The following is a 17,613-nucleotide window of genomic DNA, read 5'->3' on the forward strand; positions in this document are numbered from 1 at the left end:
CGCACACGTGCATGGCATTGCCTTTCACTCATTTGTAAATAGGAGACTTTCCTACAATAAACCCTAGGCCTGGCGAGTCACACCCATTGTCTGGATCCCTGTTCAAGCTCTGGCTCCGCTTGACCATGTCCCTCCTGCAGGAGCTGCGTGCAGATTCGCCTCTCCCTTCTTCACCTCCTCCATTGCACTAGGACCCTGACAAAGGCAGCATTGAGCCCTGGATCCATATGTGCTTTTGCCTTCTCTCTGAAAGGAAACATTGAAGAGATTAATGATTAAAGGGGTAAAAAAGTGAAGCTCAGCTGATGTCATGTTTGGAAACCGTAAGGATCCATCGTTTTTCCTGTTTGCATGGTGGCTGATGCCGCCTTGTCCCTGATTCACTAGCACAAACATCAAGGTGACCAAGATGACATCGCAGATATGTAACATCTTGAGCCCTGCATGGGATGTTAAAGTTTCAGTGAGATGACTGGCCCAACCTATCTCTGTGCTCCAATCTCTGATGTGGCATATTAATGACCAATCAGTTGCTCATGGTCAATGATTGGATGCCCTTTGGCCCATTGGGAATGTCAAATCTGGTGAACGTGTGTCAGGCCTTCATTGATGGAATGGTATGATACAGCTGTGGCTCCTTCACTATTTCCTGCATTCCCAAATTCTACATTCTCATGTGTTACTCTTGAGATGCAGCGACTGTGATGTGAAGCCACTGAGTTCTGAGTAGTCCTTTAATAGTGCTGGTGAAGCCATTGGCTTTCAGTGGCTTTCATCACAAGGAGGTTTTCCTCCTTTCTTTCTAAGCAGATTGCTGTGGCAACAAGAGGTTAGAGGGTGACCCGAGAAAGGCCCCTCTCGTGTTCGTCCTTCCGCCTCACTGTCATTCCACAGCCTTCCCTCCCAGTTGCCACCACCCACCACCCCCCCCCCGAATGTTCATTAACCCCATACTTGCCTCACAGCCCACCCTGGTTGAGGTGCAAGTTTCTGAAAGTGGGGGCCTGCATGAGCACCACAGCACAGTAGTGTTCCTCGGGACAATGTAGGCAAAAGCAGGAGCAGATCAAGCCTACCCCAGCAGTGTGACGTTCACTGCAACAAGGCTGGCGCAGCTCTATGGCAGGCAGCCTATGTATGTTCTACTCACCTGGAAGCTACCATGGAACTGAGGTCCGACTTGTGCATGCCACCCTTTCCCAAATGGATTTGAGGCTGATGTAACTTCCCGCTGGTGTGATACAAGATTGGAAGGCCTGACAAGATTCCGGTGGGCAGCCATTTTAATGAATATTCATGATAAGTTAATGAATGCAAATGGTGTCCACGAGATAACCGGGATAACCGACCCGCTATAAACCCTCCATGGGGAGAGCTGAAAGCTGTTCTTACGGCGGTGGATTTAGAACTTTTTTGCCTGCCACTGGATTCTCCATTCCCGCCTGCCATGAAGCCTACCGGGGCGGGATGGGAAAATTCCACCCGTTAGCTCTGTTTCTCTCTCTACAGATGCTGCCAGGCCTGCTGGAGTTTTCCCAACATTTTCTGTTTTTATGATGCTCTTGCTGTATATGGTTTGATCGGACTGCATGTTGAGTTCCATGTTCAGTTCAAGTCACCTGATCAAAGGAAAGATATGATGACATATTTTTTATTTTCACTCATGGGGTGTGGGCATCGCTGGCTAGGCCAGCATTTATTGCCCATCCCTAGTTGCCCTTGAGAAGGTGGTGGTGAGTTGCCTTCTTGAACTGCTGCAGTCCATGTGATGTAGGTACACCCACAGTGCTGTTAGGGAGGGAATTCTCTCTGGGAAGAGAGAATGGAATATAATTAACTCATTGAATAGAGAGCTTCAGTGACCTCCCTGATATAAGAGTGGATAATAAAGTGTGATATTTGCAAATATCTCCAGCACCAGCCTGGAAAGAGAAATAAAAGTTCATCGGCACCACCACCTTCACAGTCACTGGTATTGTGATCCTTGCCATGCTCTGAAGTTGCAGTTGTGGTTGCAACAGGTGGCAGATTTCAGTGACAGCATCTTTACTGGAGTGCTCGGGTCTCACACACTGTCCCTCACTGAGGTTCAGGCTTTTTAAATTTCATTCATGGGGTGTGGGCATCGCTGGCTGGGCTTGTATTTATTGCCCATCCCTAATTGCCTTTGAGGTAAGTGGTGAGCTGCCTTCCTGAAATGCAGTCGATGCAGTGTAGGTACGCCCACAGTGCCGAGTTCAGGGAGTGGGTTCCAGGGTTTTGACCCGGTGACAGTGAAGGAAAAGCGATATATTTCCAAGTCAGGGTGGTGAGGGACTTGGAGAAGGACTCCCAGGCGGTGGTGTTCCCATCTATCCGCTGCCCTTGTCCCTCCAGATGGTAGCAGGCATGGGATGGAAGATGCTGCCGAAGGACCCTTGGTGAGTCCCTGCAGTGCTTCTTGTAGATGGCACACACTGCTGCTACTGTGCGGCGGTGGTGGAGGGAGTGAATGTTTGTGGGTGCCAAGCAAGCTTTGTCTTGGATGGTGTCGAGCTTCTCAAGTGTTGTTGGAGCTGCACTCATCCAGGCAAGTGGAGAGTATTCCTTCATACTCCTGCCTTGCGACTTGTAATGGTGGACAAGTTTTGGGGTGTCAGGAGGTGAGTTAGTCACCACAGGTTTCCTAGCCTCTGACCTCCTCTTGTAGCCACAGTATTTATAAGGCTAGTCCAGTTCAGTTTCTAGTCGACGGTAACCCCTAGGTGTTGATAGTGGGGGATTCAGTGATGGTAATACCATTGAATGTCAAGGTGCGATGGTTATTTCTCTCTTGTTAGAGGTGGTCATTGCCTGGCACTTGTGTGGCATGAATGTTACTTGCCACTTCTCAGCCCAGGTCTTGCTGCATTTGGACATGTGGACTGCGAGGAGTTGCGAATGGTTTTGAACACTGTGCAATCAGCAGCAAACATCCCCACTTCTGACATTATGATGGAAGGAAGTTCATTGATGAAACAACTGAAGGTGTTTGGGCCTAGAACCTTGAGGAACTCTTGCAGTGATGTCCTGGAACTGAGATGATTGACTTCCAACAACCACAACCATTTTCCTTTGTGCCAGTTATGACTCCAACCAGTAGAGATTTTTCCCCCTGATTCCCAATGACTCCAGTTTTGCTTGGACTCCTTGCTGCCAAACTCAGTCAAATGCGGCCTTGATGTCAAGGACAGTCACTCTCACCTCACCTTTGGAGTTGAGCTGTTTTATTCATGTTTGAACCAAGGCTGTAATGAGGTCAGGAGCTGAGGGACCCTGGCAGAACCCAAACTGAGATTGGAGAAGGCTTGGAAAAACAAGCAAATGATTCTGGTTCTCAGGAGCTTATATTACTAGGCAGCATTAAGAAACTTGGCCATTTACTTTAGAAAAGTGAAAAAAATAGACAATAACAAAAGCACCAACAACTTGCAGTTGTAGAGCAATTTTAACCCAATAAAACAGCCTAGGCACTTCACAGTAATGATATCACACAAAATTTGACACCAAGCCTCATAAGAAGATATTAGGGCAGGTGACCAAAACCTTGGCAGTGGGTTCAGGTGTAAAAGATCACCTGAGATGGGCAAGATGAGGTGTTGAACTGTAGGACATACATTTTGGTAAAGGAGTTGAAGCCTACACTAGGAATGGCTGCCCACAGGCTCATTAAGACATTGATTGCCACTTAACATGCCTTCTAGCATTCATTAAGGAGGCTACATGGTATTTTGGTGGCTGTTGTAGGTCCTTACATCCTCTTCTAATAGCGACCAGCTATTTGACAATACAAAAGCCAGTGATGTGGATTTCAAGTGTTACTTAAAGGAATATTCGCCACTTCATGTTCACTTTTTAAAAGCTCATTCATGTGATATGGACATCACTGGCTTGGCCAGCATTTATTGCTCATTCCTAGTTGCCCTTGAGAAGCTGGTGGTGAGCTGACACTTGTTGGAACTGTGAAAGGTATATTGGGAGACCTTCTGGGGCACTTTGTCAGACTTCATTCATGCGCTAACAACACTGAAGAATTTTTAAATGATAGCTCCTGATGAAATGATGGGGCCTGTAGCAGATCAGAAACTAAGTGCCAGCAGGCAATTATATCAACAGGAGCAGGCTAAACAGCTGGTCCGATGTTTTCCAGGTGACCTCAGTATGAATGCTTGGCTGAGTTCCAAGATTGACTAATGGACACCACCAAGTAGGAGTTTGCTTACACAGATACAAAGGGGACGTCTAATTTTGTTTGATTGTCAGTTTTAAGAGGTTGCGATAACTTTATTTTTTTGAAGTGGTTTTTCAATATTGGTGTGCAATAATAAGTATTAAGTGTATTAAAGGTCTCTAATGGGACTTTCACTGGCTGTGTTTGATTGACAGTCTTATGAAAACGTAAGAGAGGCAATTTTTTCAAAAGGAAATGTTAAATGCCTGATTGTTGTTCTTTTAAATTTCATAAGCATTTCAAAGATTTGCAAATATTATTTTTTCCTCATTGGTTCTATACGTATTGGAAACTGGAAGAGTGCTTCAAAGGATCACCAGATGTCAGGACATTAAATCAATGTGAAAATCATACATTCATATCTGATTTTCCATATTATAGAATGCAGAAGAGGAATTTATCCACTGGAGAAGGGATTTTAATGCATCCCAGTCCTTATATAGTGCTAGTAAATTTAATAGTCTATTTCCTTTTAAGGACAGAGCTCTATGAACAACTGCTGTATTGAAAACATACTTAAAGCCATACAGAAACATTAAACTATTATTTAAATACTTAAAGAAAGTCATCATATATCATATTAAACACCTTTTAGATTACCCATCAAAAATTTCCCAACTCCAGACAAGAGTCCCCAGTGGTTCATGACACCTCTGAGGAAACATGAACCACTTCTCCAGCAAAAGCCAACCCGATTTCATCAACATTGTGTGGGGTCTGAAATGCCCACTCCCTGAAACAGAGCTGCCAAGGTTGGCAGTGGTTCACGTGGGATCGCTACCCATATCCTTATCCTGTGCGAGTAAAAATGGCTGGAGATTGGAATGGGGGTCCTTTAAGCCCTCATCCCTCATACTTCCTCAACCCCCATCCACACCCATGCCTCAAATAGCCTACCTGTAGAGGTATCTGGCTGAAAGATTGTTCATATTTACATCATCACACTGATATCCTTTTATGCCCAGATAAAAGCTTGCAAACAGTGGCAGATTCAGGCTGCACACAGTTACCATATTTACATTATGCCAATGCCACTTATGAAGCCTACAGGCAAAAGCTGTGGCCGTTGTTGTCAGTTTGACAATTACATAGAAAATTTACATTATAAAAATCACTTGAGGTAAATTCGTACCAGTGCTGCTCTAGAATGATCTGCATAACTATTTTCAAAATAAGCAGGCAATGTTTCAAATAAAATATTGAACACTGACATTGGGTAGTTGCAATTTTTTATGTTGTAAAGCCTGAATCAAACAACAATGACATGGATCTGTGAAGCACTTGAAAATTCTCCAGTGTTTCATATCATTGCATAAGAATTTGACAGGAGGAAGCTTAACAAGCACACACAATACCTAAAGCAACCGCACACACTTGTCCAGTGCAATTCCATGAGAATTCAGCTTCCACCAGTGGTCACTCTGTGCACCGAATGATGAGTTCAACAGACATAACTCTAAAGGGTAATAGATTATTTGGGTACCATGGTGCAAACATTATAATCCCTATTTGCATAATGAATTTGTGTGAAAATATTCATAAGTGAAGAGGACCTTCATCTTTACTCTCCCGTTAAAAGGCTTCTCACATATGTTATAGGGCAACAACATCAACACTTAAAAGCACATCAATCACTTTGATTTATCACACATAGACCACAGGCAGAGGCACTAACCTGTCTCCTTTGAAGAAGTAGGTTTTACCAACGTCTTCCCACCACACTGCTGTATCAATTCCCTGAGAAGGCACTCCACTTCCTAGTTCCACCACATTCTGAGGATATCCTAACTCCAGCGTAGCTTCCTTAAAGACCCAGTACTTACTCCCTGCAAAAAAATGATTTGTAACATTCTTAGTTTAGTTCTATTGAGTAAATGATTAAGCTAAAAAATGCCTATCTCCTAGGTTAACTGCGTCTTGTTAAAAGAGATGGCTTTCATTTTGCTGTTTGCCTAATATATTCACAATGATGACAACTCATCTACTTGAAGCACCAAAAGCACAGGATAGACTTTCACTTCCTTTGTTGCAGTGTTTTCTGAATTGCTATTATTATCATTAAAAAGGGTGACTAATACATAAGTATTAGTATTTTTGTCTTGTTTTTTAGAGCACCATGCTTAGACTGGAATAAAGGCAAGTCAGATACAAATATGCAGAAAATAAATTAAATCTTTCATCAGCTGTGAAGTCAATACATATCAGACAGGAGATTGTTGATCATGAGGTGTATAATGATGCAATGTCTTGCACAAAGTTTATCCCCAAAAGTAATTTGACAAATAACTGGAAGAATTGCAACTTGGATCCTTGAGCTTCCACTGTAATTATGATGGCCCTTGCCAGTGATGCTCACATTTCATGAAAGAGAGAGGAGACCACCTTGGAAAAGTAATTAAGAGCTCCTCAAGGTTGTTAATAAAACAATCATGAGGTGCTTATAAATTCTGGATTTCCCAACCATGGAACTTGTTTCCAGACCTGTCAGCAACTTGCCAGGATCACCAATGTGAGTGAACAGGAGAAAGAGATTCTTCAGTGAAACTGACAAGCTGGGCAAGCTTTGATCAGTTACACTGAAGAGCTCCAGCTTTGTCCATTGAAAGCCTGTTGTTCAAAGCACTTTTTCTTTCAGAGAATGCCATCACCACTTGCCAGGCAATTGTCAACTTCTTGGAAGGCATCTCACTCACCTTCAGCTACACTTCCCTGCTGCCAGCCTCTACCGTGGCTTGGGAGTAACTAATGGAGCTCCAACTCCCATCTTTGCTGAGGTCAAGAGCAGAAGCCACATCACTGACAACAGCAGCAGCACCAGCTGCCTTCTGTTCAGCCCAACCCTCCATAGGATGAAGGGGAAGGACACCAGGATCCAGCTGGAAGGAGGTGAGACCTCAGGGTCTACAGGCAGAAGATTAGCTCTCTCAACATGTCTGAATGCCAGTACCTCAGGAGGCTCAGGCTTTCAGGGCAGGTTGCTATTGACATCTGCAGTCTCCTGGAACAAAGTTTCCTTCCCAGTGGGGCAGCTGAACATGAATTGTCAGTGGTCGATAAGGTGCCTGTCACTGGAGAGCAGGCACCTCCCCCGCATCTCTGCACCAGCTCACTACCTCTCGCAAAGTTGTGGGCATTCTTCTTCTGCAAGGAGAGAAAGCAGAGTGATGTGAGTGCTCAGACTGGCTTTTGCGCAGAAGAGAGAACATTTGTGGAAGGTGACTGTGAAGCATTGGTGCGAGAGAACAAGAAGCTGAGGGGGTGAGTGTGAGTTTGGGCCATTCAGATGCAGGTGTGAGGTGAAATGAATGGGTGGAGCTTCAAGTGTTTTTTTCTGAGAAGTGCTCTGCAGAAGAATGCTGGGTCAGTTAAGAATGTGGGGTTGTACCACTCACGTTTCCTAGCCTTCTGAGGTCCTGCAACCTCTTCACATCAAAAAATAAAAAATACCTGGAACAACTCAGCAGGTCTGGCAGCATCGGCGGAGTAGAGCACAGTTTACGTTTCGAGTCCTCATGACCCTTCAACAGAACTAAGTAAAAATATGAGAGGGGTGAAATATAAGCTGGTTTAAGGGTGGGGGGAAAGAGAAGGGGGGGGGGGGCGGTGGTTGCTGCGACAAGCAAGTAGTGATAGAAGGAGATAACCAAAAGATGTCACAGACAAAAGAACAAAGAGGTGTTGAAGGTGATGATATTATCTAAAAGAATGTGCTAATTAAGAATGGATAGCAAGACAAGCAAGGTACAGATAGCTCTAGTGGGGGTGGGGTGAAATAAGACTAAAAGGGCATAAAAGGTATAGATAAATGATCAGTGGAATACATTAAAAATAATGGAAATAGGTGAGAAAAGTAAAATCTATATAAATTATTGGAAAAAACAAGGGGGAAGGGGAAGAAACGGAAAGGGGGTGGGGATAGAGGAGGGAGTTTAAGATCTAAAATTGTTGAACTCAGTATTCAGTCCGGAAGGCTGTAAAGTGCCTAGTTGGAAGATGAGGTGCTGTTCCTCCAGTTTGCGTTGAGCTTCACTGGAACAATGCAGCAAGCCAAGGACAGACATGTGCGCAAGAGAGCAGGGTGGAGTGTTAAAATGGCAAGCGACAGGGAGGTTTGGGTTATGCTTGTGGACAGACCGCAGGTGTTCCACAAAGCAGTCACCCAGTCTGCGTTTGGTCTCTCCAATGTAGAGGAAACTGCATTGGGAGCAACAAATGCAGTAGACTAAGTTGAAGGAAATGCAAGTGAAATGCTGCTTCACTTGAAAGGAGTGTTTGGGCCCTTGGACAGTGAGCAGAGAGGAAGTGAAGGGGCAGGTGTTGCATATCTTGCATTCGCATGGGGAGGTGCCGTAGGAGGGCATTGAGGAGTAGGGGGTGATGGAGGAGTGGACCAGGGTGTCATGGAGGGAACGATCCCTACAGAATGCCGCCGAGGTTGGTGGGGGGGGGGGGGTGCTAGACACCACCACCCTGGTCAGCGGATTTGATGACAATGTTAGGGTTGGACCTGAGAGAACGGAGTGCAGTAAGTTCAGAGAGAGACTCTCACTTACTCCAAATAAAAGGTTTGGCTATGGGTACCCGCATGAGCCCCAGCTATGCCTGTCTCATTATGGGGTATATGGAACATTCCTTGTTCCAGTCCTACTCCGGTCTCCTCCCACAACTCTTTCTCCAATACATCGATGATTACTTCGGTGCTGCTTCATGCTCTCGTCTGGACCTGGAAAAATTTAGTAATTTTGCTTCCAATCTCCACCCCTCCATCATTTTCACATGGTCTATCTCTGACACTTCCCTTCTCTTCCTTGACCTCTCTGTCTCAATTTCTGGTGATAGACTGTCCACCAATATCCATTACAAGCCTACCAACTCCCACAGCTACCTCGACTACAGCTCCTCACACCCCGCTTCCTGTAAGGACTCCATCCCATTCTCTCAGTTCCTTCGCCTCCGTCGCATCTGTTCTGATGATGCTACCTTCAAAAACAGTTCCTCTGATATGTCCTCCTTCTTCCTTAACCGAGGTTTTCCACCCACGTAGTTGACAGGGCCCTCAACTGTGTCCAGCCCATCTCCCTCGCATCCGCCTTCACGCCTTCTCCTTCCTCCCAGAAACATGATAGGGTCCCCCTTGTCCTCACTTATCACCCCACCAGCCTCCGCATTCAAAGGATCATCCTCCGCTATTTCCGCCAACTCCAGCATGATGCCACCACCAAACACATCTTCCCTTCACCCCCCGGCGGCAATCCGTAGGGATCGTTCCCTCCATGACACCCTGGTCCACTCCTCCAACACCCCCTACTCCTCAACACCCTCCTACGGCACCTCCCCATGCGAACGCAAGATATGCAACACCTGCCCTTCACTTCCTCTCTCCTCACCATCCAAGGGCCCAAACTCTCCTTTCAAGTGAAGCAGCATTTCACTTGCATTTCCTTCAACTTAGTCTACTACATTTGTTGCTCCCAATGCAGTTTCCTCTACATTGGAGAGACCAAACGCAGACTGAGTAACTGCTTTGCAGAACACCTTCGGTCTGTCCGTAAGCATAACCCAGACCTCCCTGTCGCTTGCCATTTTAACACTCCACCCTGCTTTCTTGCCCACATGTCTGTCCTTGGCTTGCTGCATTGTTCCAGTGAAGCTCAACGCAAACTGGAGGAACAGCACCTCATCTTCCGACTAGGCACATTACAGCCTTCTTGACTGAATATTGATTCAACAATTTTAGATCTTAAACTCCCTCCTCCATCGCCACCCCCTTTCCATTTCTTCCCCTTCCTCCTTGTTTTTTCCAATAATTTATATGGATTTTTCTTTTCCCACCTATTTCCATTATTTTTAATGTATTCCACTGATAATTTATCTATACCATTTATGCCCTTTTAGTCTTATTTCACCCCACCCCCACTAGAGCTATCTGTACCTTGCTTGTCCTGCTTTCCATTCTTAATTAGTACATTCTTTTAGATAATATCATCACCTTCAACACCTCTTTGTTCTTTTGTCTGTGACATCTTTTGGTTATCTCCTTCTATCACTACTTGCTTGTCCCAACAACCATCACCCCCCCCCCACCCCCACCCCACCACCTTCTCTCTCCCCCCGCCTTAAACTAGATTATATTTCACCCTCTCCTATTTTTACTTAGTTCTGTTGAAGGGTCATGAGGACTCGAAACGTCAATCGTACTCTGCTCCACCGATGCTGCCAGACCTGCTGAGTTTTTCCAGGTATTTTTTATTTTTTGTTTTGGATTTCCAGCATCTGCAGTTTTTTTGTTTTTGTTTTTTTCTTTTTATCCTGGTACCTCTTGATGCTCTGTCTCCAGGTTGGAGAAAGCACACTCCTGATATTCACTTCTTCAGCCAATACCATTCATGCTGCTTGGTTAGAGAGGTCGTCCTCTCTTTCCTGCCTTTGGGAAAGCTGAATTTACTGCAGTCCTTCAGATCCTGCAGCTGGACATCCCGATAGGAGTCAGTGTTCCAGGAGCAGACTTCCCAGGTCTTCCCTCCAATTCTGTAGTTATTGCATCCTGGAAAATTCAAGTTCTGATGAACTTTTCTGAAACATGTCACGGTCCTTTTAATTGGAAATCTGCCTGCTTCCCCACGCCCACCCACAATTTGTCAGCAAGTTCAGAGGTGGGCTGCTGATTGGTTTGACCTGGTAAAAAACAATTGCCATGTGTGTTGCAGAGAATCAGGTTTCAAACTCAAAATATAGTCCCGTCATTCGGTAAGAATGTGCCCATAGTTTTTTTTCCTATGAGGCTTGAAGGTAAAGAAGATCTTCTTTTGTATGATAGTAGCAAAAAACAAATCAAATATTAATACTTAGATCAGATATCCAGGCCAACGCTTCCGGTGTCACAGTGCAGACACCTTACAGGTTGTCTACAAGTCCCCTCTGTTGGCAGTGTTTGAAGAAGTGCTCTATTGTCTGACAAAGAGCCGTCAGTCGCATGATAGAAATGCTATAATCTTCCATCTATGAAGAAGGTAGCAGCATCTATCATGACCAATTCTGAACAAGAATCATAAGGACTCAAAATGTTAACTGTTTTTTTTTTCTCTCCACAGATGCTGTCAGACCTGCTGAGTTTTTCCAGCATTTTCTGTTTTTGTTTCAGATTTCCAGCATCCACAACATTTTGCTTTTATCTTATGACTAGTTCTGAGGTGGTTAACATTTGTCTACTGTTTTTGGGGAATGTTTGATCCTTCTGATGGTATTTTGGAGCCCTCCATAAGAAATGCATTTAGTGTATTGCTGTTCTTCCAGGCATTACGCCATCTGTTATCAAGTCTGAGGGGAGATCATTGAAAAGCTTCTGGGACCGTCCAAAATGGCTTTTTAGATTTGAGATGGATGGGTGATAGAATGGGCAAGTCGGTTTGGATCGGCATGTCTTTGCTGATGTAATGGTTGTATTCTCAAGAGATTGAATATTTCTGGCATTCATAGCTTTTTCTTATTCTTTAATAGGATATGGGCATCACTGACAAGGCCAGCATTTTTTGCCCATCCCTAATTGCCCTTGAAAAAGTGGTGGTGAGCTGTCTTCTTGAACCGCTTCAGTGCATGTGATATAGGTAAACCCACAGTGCTGTTAGGGAGGGAGTTCCAGGCTTTTGACTCAGCGACAGTGAAGGAACGGTGATATAGTGGGTGTACCTACACCAAATGGATTGCAGCAGTTTAAGAAGACGGCTCACCACCATCTTCTCAAGTGCAATTAGGGAGAGTCAACAAGTGCTGGCCTAGCAAGTGATGCTTGAATGAATAAAAAAAGTCAAGATGCTGTTTGGCTTTGAGGGGAACTTGCAGGTGTTGGTGTTCACATGCAACTGCTGCCCTTGTTCTTCCAGGAGGTAGAGGTTGTGGGTTTGGAAGATGCTGTGAAAGAAACCTTGGTGAGTCACGGCAGTGCATCTTGTATATGGCACACTGTGTGTTGATAGTGGAGGAAGTGAATGTTTAAGGTGGTGGATAGGGCGCCAATTAAGCAGGCTGCTTTGGCCTGGATGGTGTTGAACTTCTTGAATGTTGTTGGAGCTGCATTAATCCAGGTAAATGGGGAGTATTCCAGCACACGGAGGTCATTCTGACTTCTGCCTTGTAGATGGTGGTCAGGCTTTGGGAGTCAGGAGGTGAATTAGACGCTTCACAATTCCCAGTTTCTGACCTGTTCTTGTAGCCACAGTATATATGTGGCTGGTCTAGTTCATTTTCTGGTCAATGATAACCCCTTAGAAGTTGATAACAGGGTATTTGGTGATGGTAATGCCATTGAATGTCAAGGGGAGTTAGTTAGTTTCTCTCTTGCTGGAGGTAGTCATTGCCTGACATTTGAGTGCTGTGAATGTTACTCGTCACTTTCTCAATATGGGCACAGACTGCTTCAGTATCTGAGGATTGCAAATGATACTGAACATTGTGCAATCATCAGCAAACATCCCCGCTTCTGACCTTATGATGTAAAGAAGGTCATTGATGAAGCAGCTGAAGATGATCGGGCTTAGGACACTACCCTGAGGAACTCCTGCAGTGATGCCCTGAGATGACTGACCTCCAACAACCACAGCCATCTTCCTTTGTGCTGGGTGTGACTCCAACCAGCAGAGAGTTTCCCCCTGATTCCTATTGACTTCAGTTTTGCTTGATACCACACACAGCCAAATGTTGTCCTGATGCCTTGGTGTGATCTTTGCAAGCACAGGCAACAGGGTGTTTATGTCCATTAAAGTGCATGGTGATAGTGAAGTTCAACTGGAAATCAACAGCTTTCACATTACTTGATGGCCAGGTGATCTGTATGCAGGAATCCAGGGCTAAATGGCTGTACTCAGGTCAACTGGTTAGTGTATTGGAAGAATGAGGTAAAATGGGCAAAAATGTCTTCTTCTTTTGAATCTCAGGTTTTGGGTCTAAAACTCCACTTTTGTGCACCCTGGATTTTCTGAAGGGCATGCACTGGGTCCATCAGTGCTTAGAGCAACTCCATGGCATAAGTCTCATTAAGCATTCATTTGGGTGTTTTGGGGGTGAGTCCTTACCACCATGGGAATTCTGACATGGTGCACTCTTACCCCTAGGCGAATACTGTGTGTTTTTCAAAGTAGCAGTCTAGCAGTCCCAACCAACCTTTTCATGAGATTAATCTCATGCTTTTCTGTTTATGTTTCTTGACTTTGCACCATTGAATAGATGCTTATTTGTTGCTGTTGGATTTGAACTTTACTAATCCAACCATTCAAGGATTTCTCCTGACGTGGGTTATCCTGCTTGTCCCCTGGGCATAAGTCTTTTTCTTGATCTCAGCACAAAACAAAGCAAAAAATACAAGTTTGAAACATTGTCATCAACAGGAAGTGTAGGCACCACCTTAAGAGACTACCAGCACATTTCCCTTTGTTGAAGGCATTGAGACCCCTGCACTTCCAGCGGATGACTGCACCACTCATATTTAAATGAGGGAATGCTGGAAGAAGTTGGGGAGTGTTCTCCATGCATAGGCAGAGCAAACTGCATTGGGCAAAATGTTCAGGTGTACCACTGGGAATTGAAACCACTTAGTGATCTCTTCTTACACGTCCAACTCTTGAGCTGTGGTTAAGGGATGTTTGAGACTCGTCCAAGGTGACTCGCTGACTAATTTGCTATCCCTTCCATTGGTACCATGCTGCTATTCTCACAGCCTGTTAGACTTCCTATGATGGCAGAGACCAGACCAGTAAGTGATCCTGCTGTGTAGAGAATTGCTGTTTCCAGTTCTCAGTGCTACCAAGCAGCACAATTTAATTGAGCTTATCAAGAAATTGCAGACAGTTATGCATATTTCTGAAGTCACATAAAGCTGCTCGTTCTCACAGATGCTGGTAGATTTATCGTTACAATCTAAAAATATTATTTCCATCTTCATCAATTTATGTCAGAAATCAATCAAATGATGTTGTCAGACATAGATCCATCTCCTGGAATTCATCAAAGATGTGTCATGTTGGTCAAGGCTTATTAAGCTTCTGACTGGAAGAAAGAAAACAATATGAAGTTTTCGAGGGGAATTTATTTCAGCTGCTAGAAATAGCCAGAGCAGGATCATCACTGAATCTTATGAAAAGCCCTGGAATATTGTGTAAGATTTTTCATATTTATCACAACCCCATTCTGCTGGCAAGGCAGCTGTATGAGAAATAATCTTTTAAAATATGCTGAACCAACAAGTCAGTCCTGCAGGTATAAATACTGAGACAAAGATCAATTGGGGGAAAATGTATTACTAAGCTGGAAACAATTTTCTGTTATAATAATCTGAAAATGCTGTAGAGCTGAAGAACCCTACAGAAAAACTGAATGCGTGGATTATAATTTAAAAATATACATATGTAATGTGAAGAACTAGTAAACTCTGATTCATTAGCTTAATGAAGCTTTGTAAACACTCATTTAAAAAAAAATAGGCTGCTTTATTGCCCAAAGTAATTTAGCTGAATCTCCTCCTACACTCTTACTCCTTTCAGTTTGTGGTGGGTTGTTTGCAGACCACACAATCTCCAAAGCCACCCACTGTTGGAACAACTCCTTCACCACTCAAGCTTCATTGTAACTCACAAAATACATCGGTGGACTGCAGCAGTCTCTGCTCTAAGGGTGTTTCTGAGTTGCTGAGCTCTTCGCTTTTCTTGGCAACAGCATAAATTGAATGTCTGACTGTTCATGGTTAGCAGTTCCGCAAGGAATTTCCTGTCATTCTACCTGATTTTTCTCATACTCATTCCAGCTGATTTGTTATACTGGGAGAGCACTATTACAGGAGGAAGAGCTGCAATATGTTTCAATTCTCTCCCACTCCTCCAGGACAGAGCATCTTTCCAGTAGTTGATTAATAGCTGAAAGTGGTTTTCTGTTTCATCTAACAGACAAGACAAAAATTTCATAATAAACTAACCTGTAACTTAGTAACAGGCTTCTAAGCCTCTTTATTGATGTATGAACATTATATCAAATGGTCTGTGTGGAGCTGCAGACCTATCTGCAACCTAATGGCCATTAAATTGGATGACTGATGGGTGTAGCAAACAACTTTCAGTCTCATTGAGGAAGTCTTGTTATGGAACGGATGCTGCCTAAAAAGGATAAAGCCTTTTAACAGCAGATTTGAAAATGGAAAATATAAGTAGTCAATCTATGTAAATGCAAATACATGATAGAACAAAATATGTGCTGACATTGGGCTCTTTTCAGTGCTCTTTCTTGCAATTTGTAGAAAAACGTGATTTATTATGTTGGTTCAAAATGTACATATCAATTTTTTTGTGGAAAATGTACAAGTACCTTTATTTTTAGACTGATGAATATTAATTACTTGGAGGCATGGTGCCATGGGTTACTGTGCTGAAGCTTTGCAGATGTGCAGTAAAGCTATTAGTGGAAAATGATACAATAGGAGTCTCAGCCTTTGTTAGCTGTCCACCGCCTCTGGAACATACATACATTGCTAGCACAGATTAACAATGCTCTAATATCCTTAAAAATAATAAGGAATAAGACACTGTGCATTACCCTGCTTTGAGTTGTTATTCTGTATAGGTAAAAAAATTTTAAAAATCAGCAAAGGTCTTATGAAGAGTCATTAATGTCAATTTTGGTCTCTAATTAACAACCCAGGTTTTGTGGGTGGGATGGGGGGATTTCATTCAGATTTTATTTCAAGAATAACAATGGGAGAATATTAGTGGAAAAAATGAACCATAACAACTACTTATATTTATATGATGCATTAAAAGAATGAAAAAGTCTCAAGGTGCCAAACAGAGGCATTATAAAACAAAGTATGACACTAAGCAACATAAGGAGATATTAGGTGAGGTGACCAAAAGCTGAGTCAAATAGGTAGGTTTCAGAAGTGTCTTAAAGGAGGAAGCTAAGGTGAAGAGGCAAAGAAGTATAGGAAGGGGATTCTGAGTTTAGGGCCGAGTCAGTTGAAGGCACTGCCACCAACGGTAAAGGGATTAAAATCAGGGATGCTCAATTGCCAGAGGGTTGTAGAGCCAGCCTAGCCCTGGCAAAATCCTAGACGTGGCTGTAGGTCCATCACTGAATGCCTCCTCCTTGGCCTGGCTACACTGTAGGGCTGCCAGCCTCCGACTGACCAGCAGCACTATGAGTTGCGGCTTCCTCCAGGAGAGTGACAGAATTCTTACCTCATAACAATTAAAGACAGTAAAATTAAAGCAGGGTGAGCTGGCCAACTCGAGGTGGGCTTGCCCCTGGGGAACCCACCCTCAATGTATAATCCACCCCAATGTTTCCACTTGTTGGGGATTCTAAATTTAGAAGTCATAAATACAAGATAGTTACTAAAAAAATTAATAGGGAATTCAGGAGAAATTTATTTATCTGATGAGTGTGCTGAGAATGTGGGAACGCAATAGTATAAGGAGTAGTTAGCGTGAATAGCAAAGACGTATTAAAGGGGAAGTTAGAAAAGCACATGCTGGAGAAAGAAACAGTACGATATGGTGATAAGGTTAGATGAAGTAGGTTAGGAAAAGGCTCATGTACAGCAAAAACACCATTTGAGCTGAATGGCATGCTTCCGCATTGTAGATAGTTTCTAGTCGGAAACACATAAGTTTGGGTTTGCCTGTCTGCTGTGGAGTTTTGATTTCACCGTGTATGTAGATTTACTTTGAGAAGTTCCTCACCTGGAAGTCAGCCTGATTGATTCTGCAGGTAAGTTACTTGCTGCTACTAGTGGGAGTGTGGGGATATTGTATGGGGGAGTGTCTCTTGTAGGGGGAGCTTGGAGGGCTATGGGAAGAAGCTACCTTTTCCCAACAGCTGTCCTCACTGCCCTTCAGCTGCCAGGTTTCCTGAGGCCAGGAAATCCTGCTGGCCAGGGTTAGATCAGAGGCTGCCAATGTTATTAAAATATTTAACAGGGGGTATGTTGGCTGCCCTTCTTTTGTTCCACTTCTGTAAACCACAAAGGGGGTGGTTTGAAGGTGGGTTGGAGATTTTTAACATTTTGATGTCTCACCTGAGCCCCGTTTTTGGAGCTAAGCTTCAGCCCGATTTAGTTTTGTAAATAAAAAGTGAATAATGCACACCGTCGTGGGGCATATAATTTCACCAGTCATATCCACACAGTGTATGTATTTGAAATTTTAACTTCTTTGTTAGTAAAATGGTAAGATGAAAAGCAGTGTGCAAGTGTTTTCTGACCTTCTTGTGCACATTACTTTCCTGGTTAATGTTTATTGGCTAGCTGCTAAAATGGCCTGTAAACTGATGTAAACACTAGATTTCAGAACCACAGAAACACCAGCAATACTGTGTGGAGGGGAAAA

General features: G+C 43.7%; 1 protein-coding gene across 4 annotated transcripts in view; it reads right to left on the minus strand.

Annotated features, from left to right (window-relative positions):
- Positions 1-17,613, minus strand: part of LOC121279178 (matrix metalloproteinase-16-like) — a 295,815-nt gene that overhangs the window by 19,164 nt on the left and 259,038 nt on the right. For all 4 annotated transcript variants that reach the window (XM_041190177.1, XM_041190175.1, XM_041190176.1 and 1 more), the window contains exon 8: positions 5,925-6,075. In XM_041190177.1, coding sequence (XP_041046111.1) covers positions 5,925-6,075 — 151 coding nt within the window. The remainder of the gene's footprint in view (positions 1-5,924; positions 6,076-17,613) is intronic.

Source organism: Carcharodon carcharias, chromosome 6 (assembly GCF_017639515.1).
Source record: "Carcharodon carcharias isolate sCarCar2 chromosome 6, sCarCar2.pri, whole genome shotgun sequence".
Classification (NCBI taxonomy): Eukaryota; Metazoa; Chordata; class Chondrichthyes; order Lamniformes; family Lamnidae; genus Carcharodon; species Carcharodon carcharias.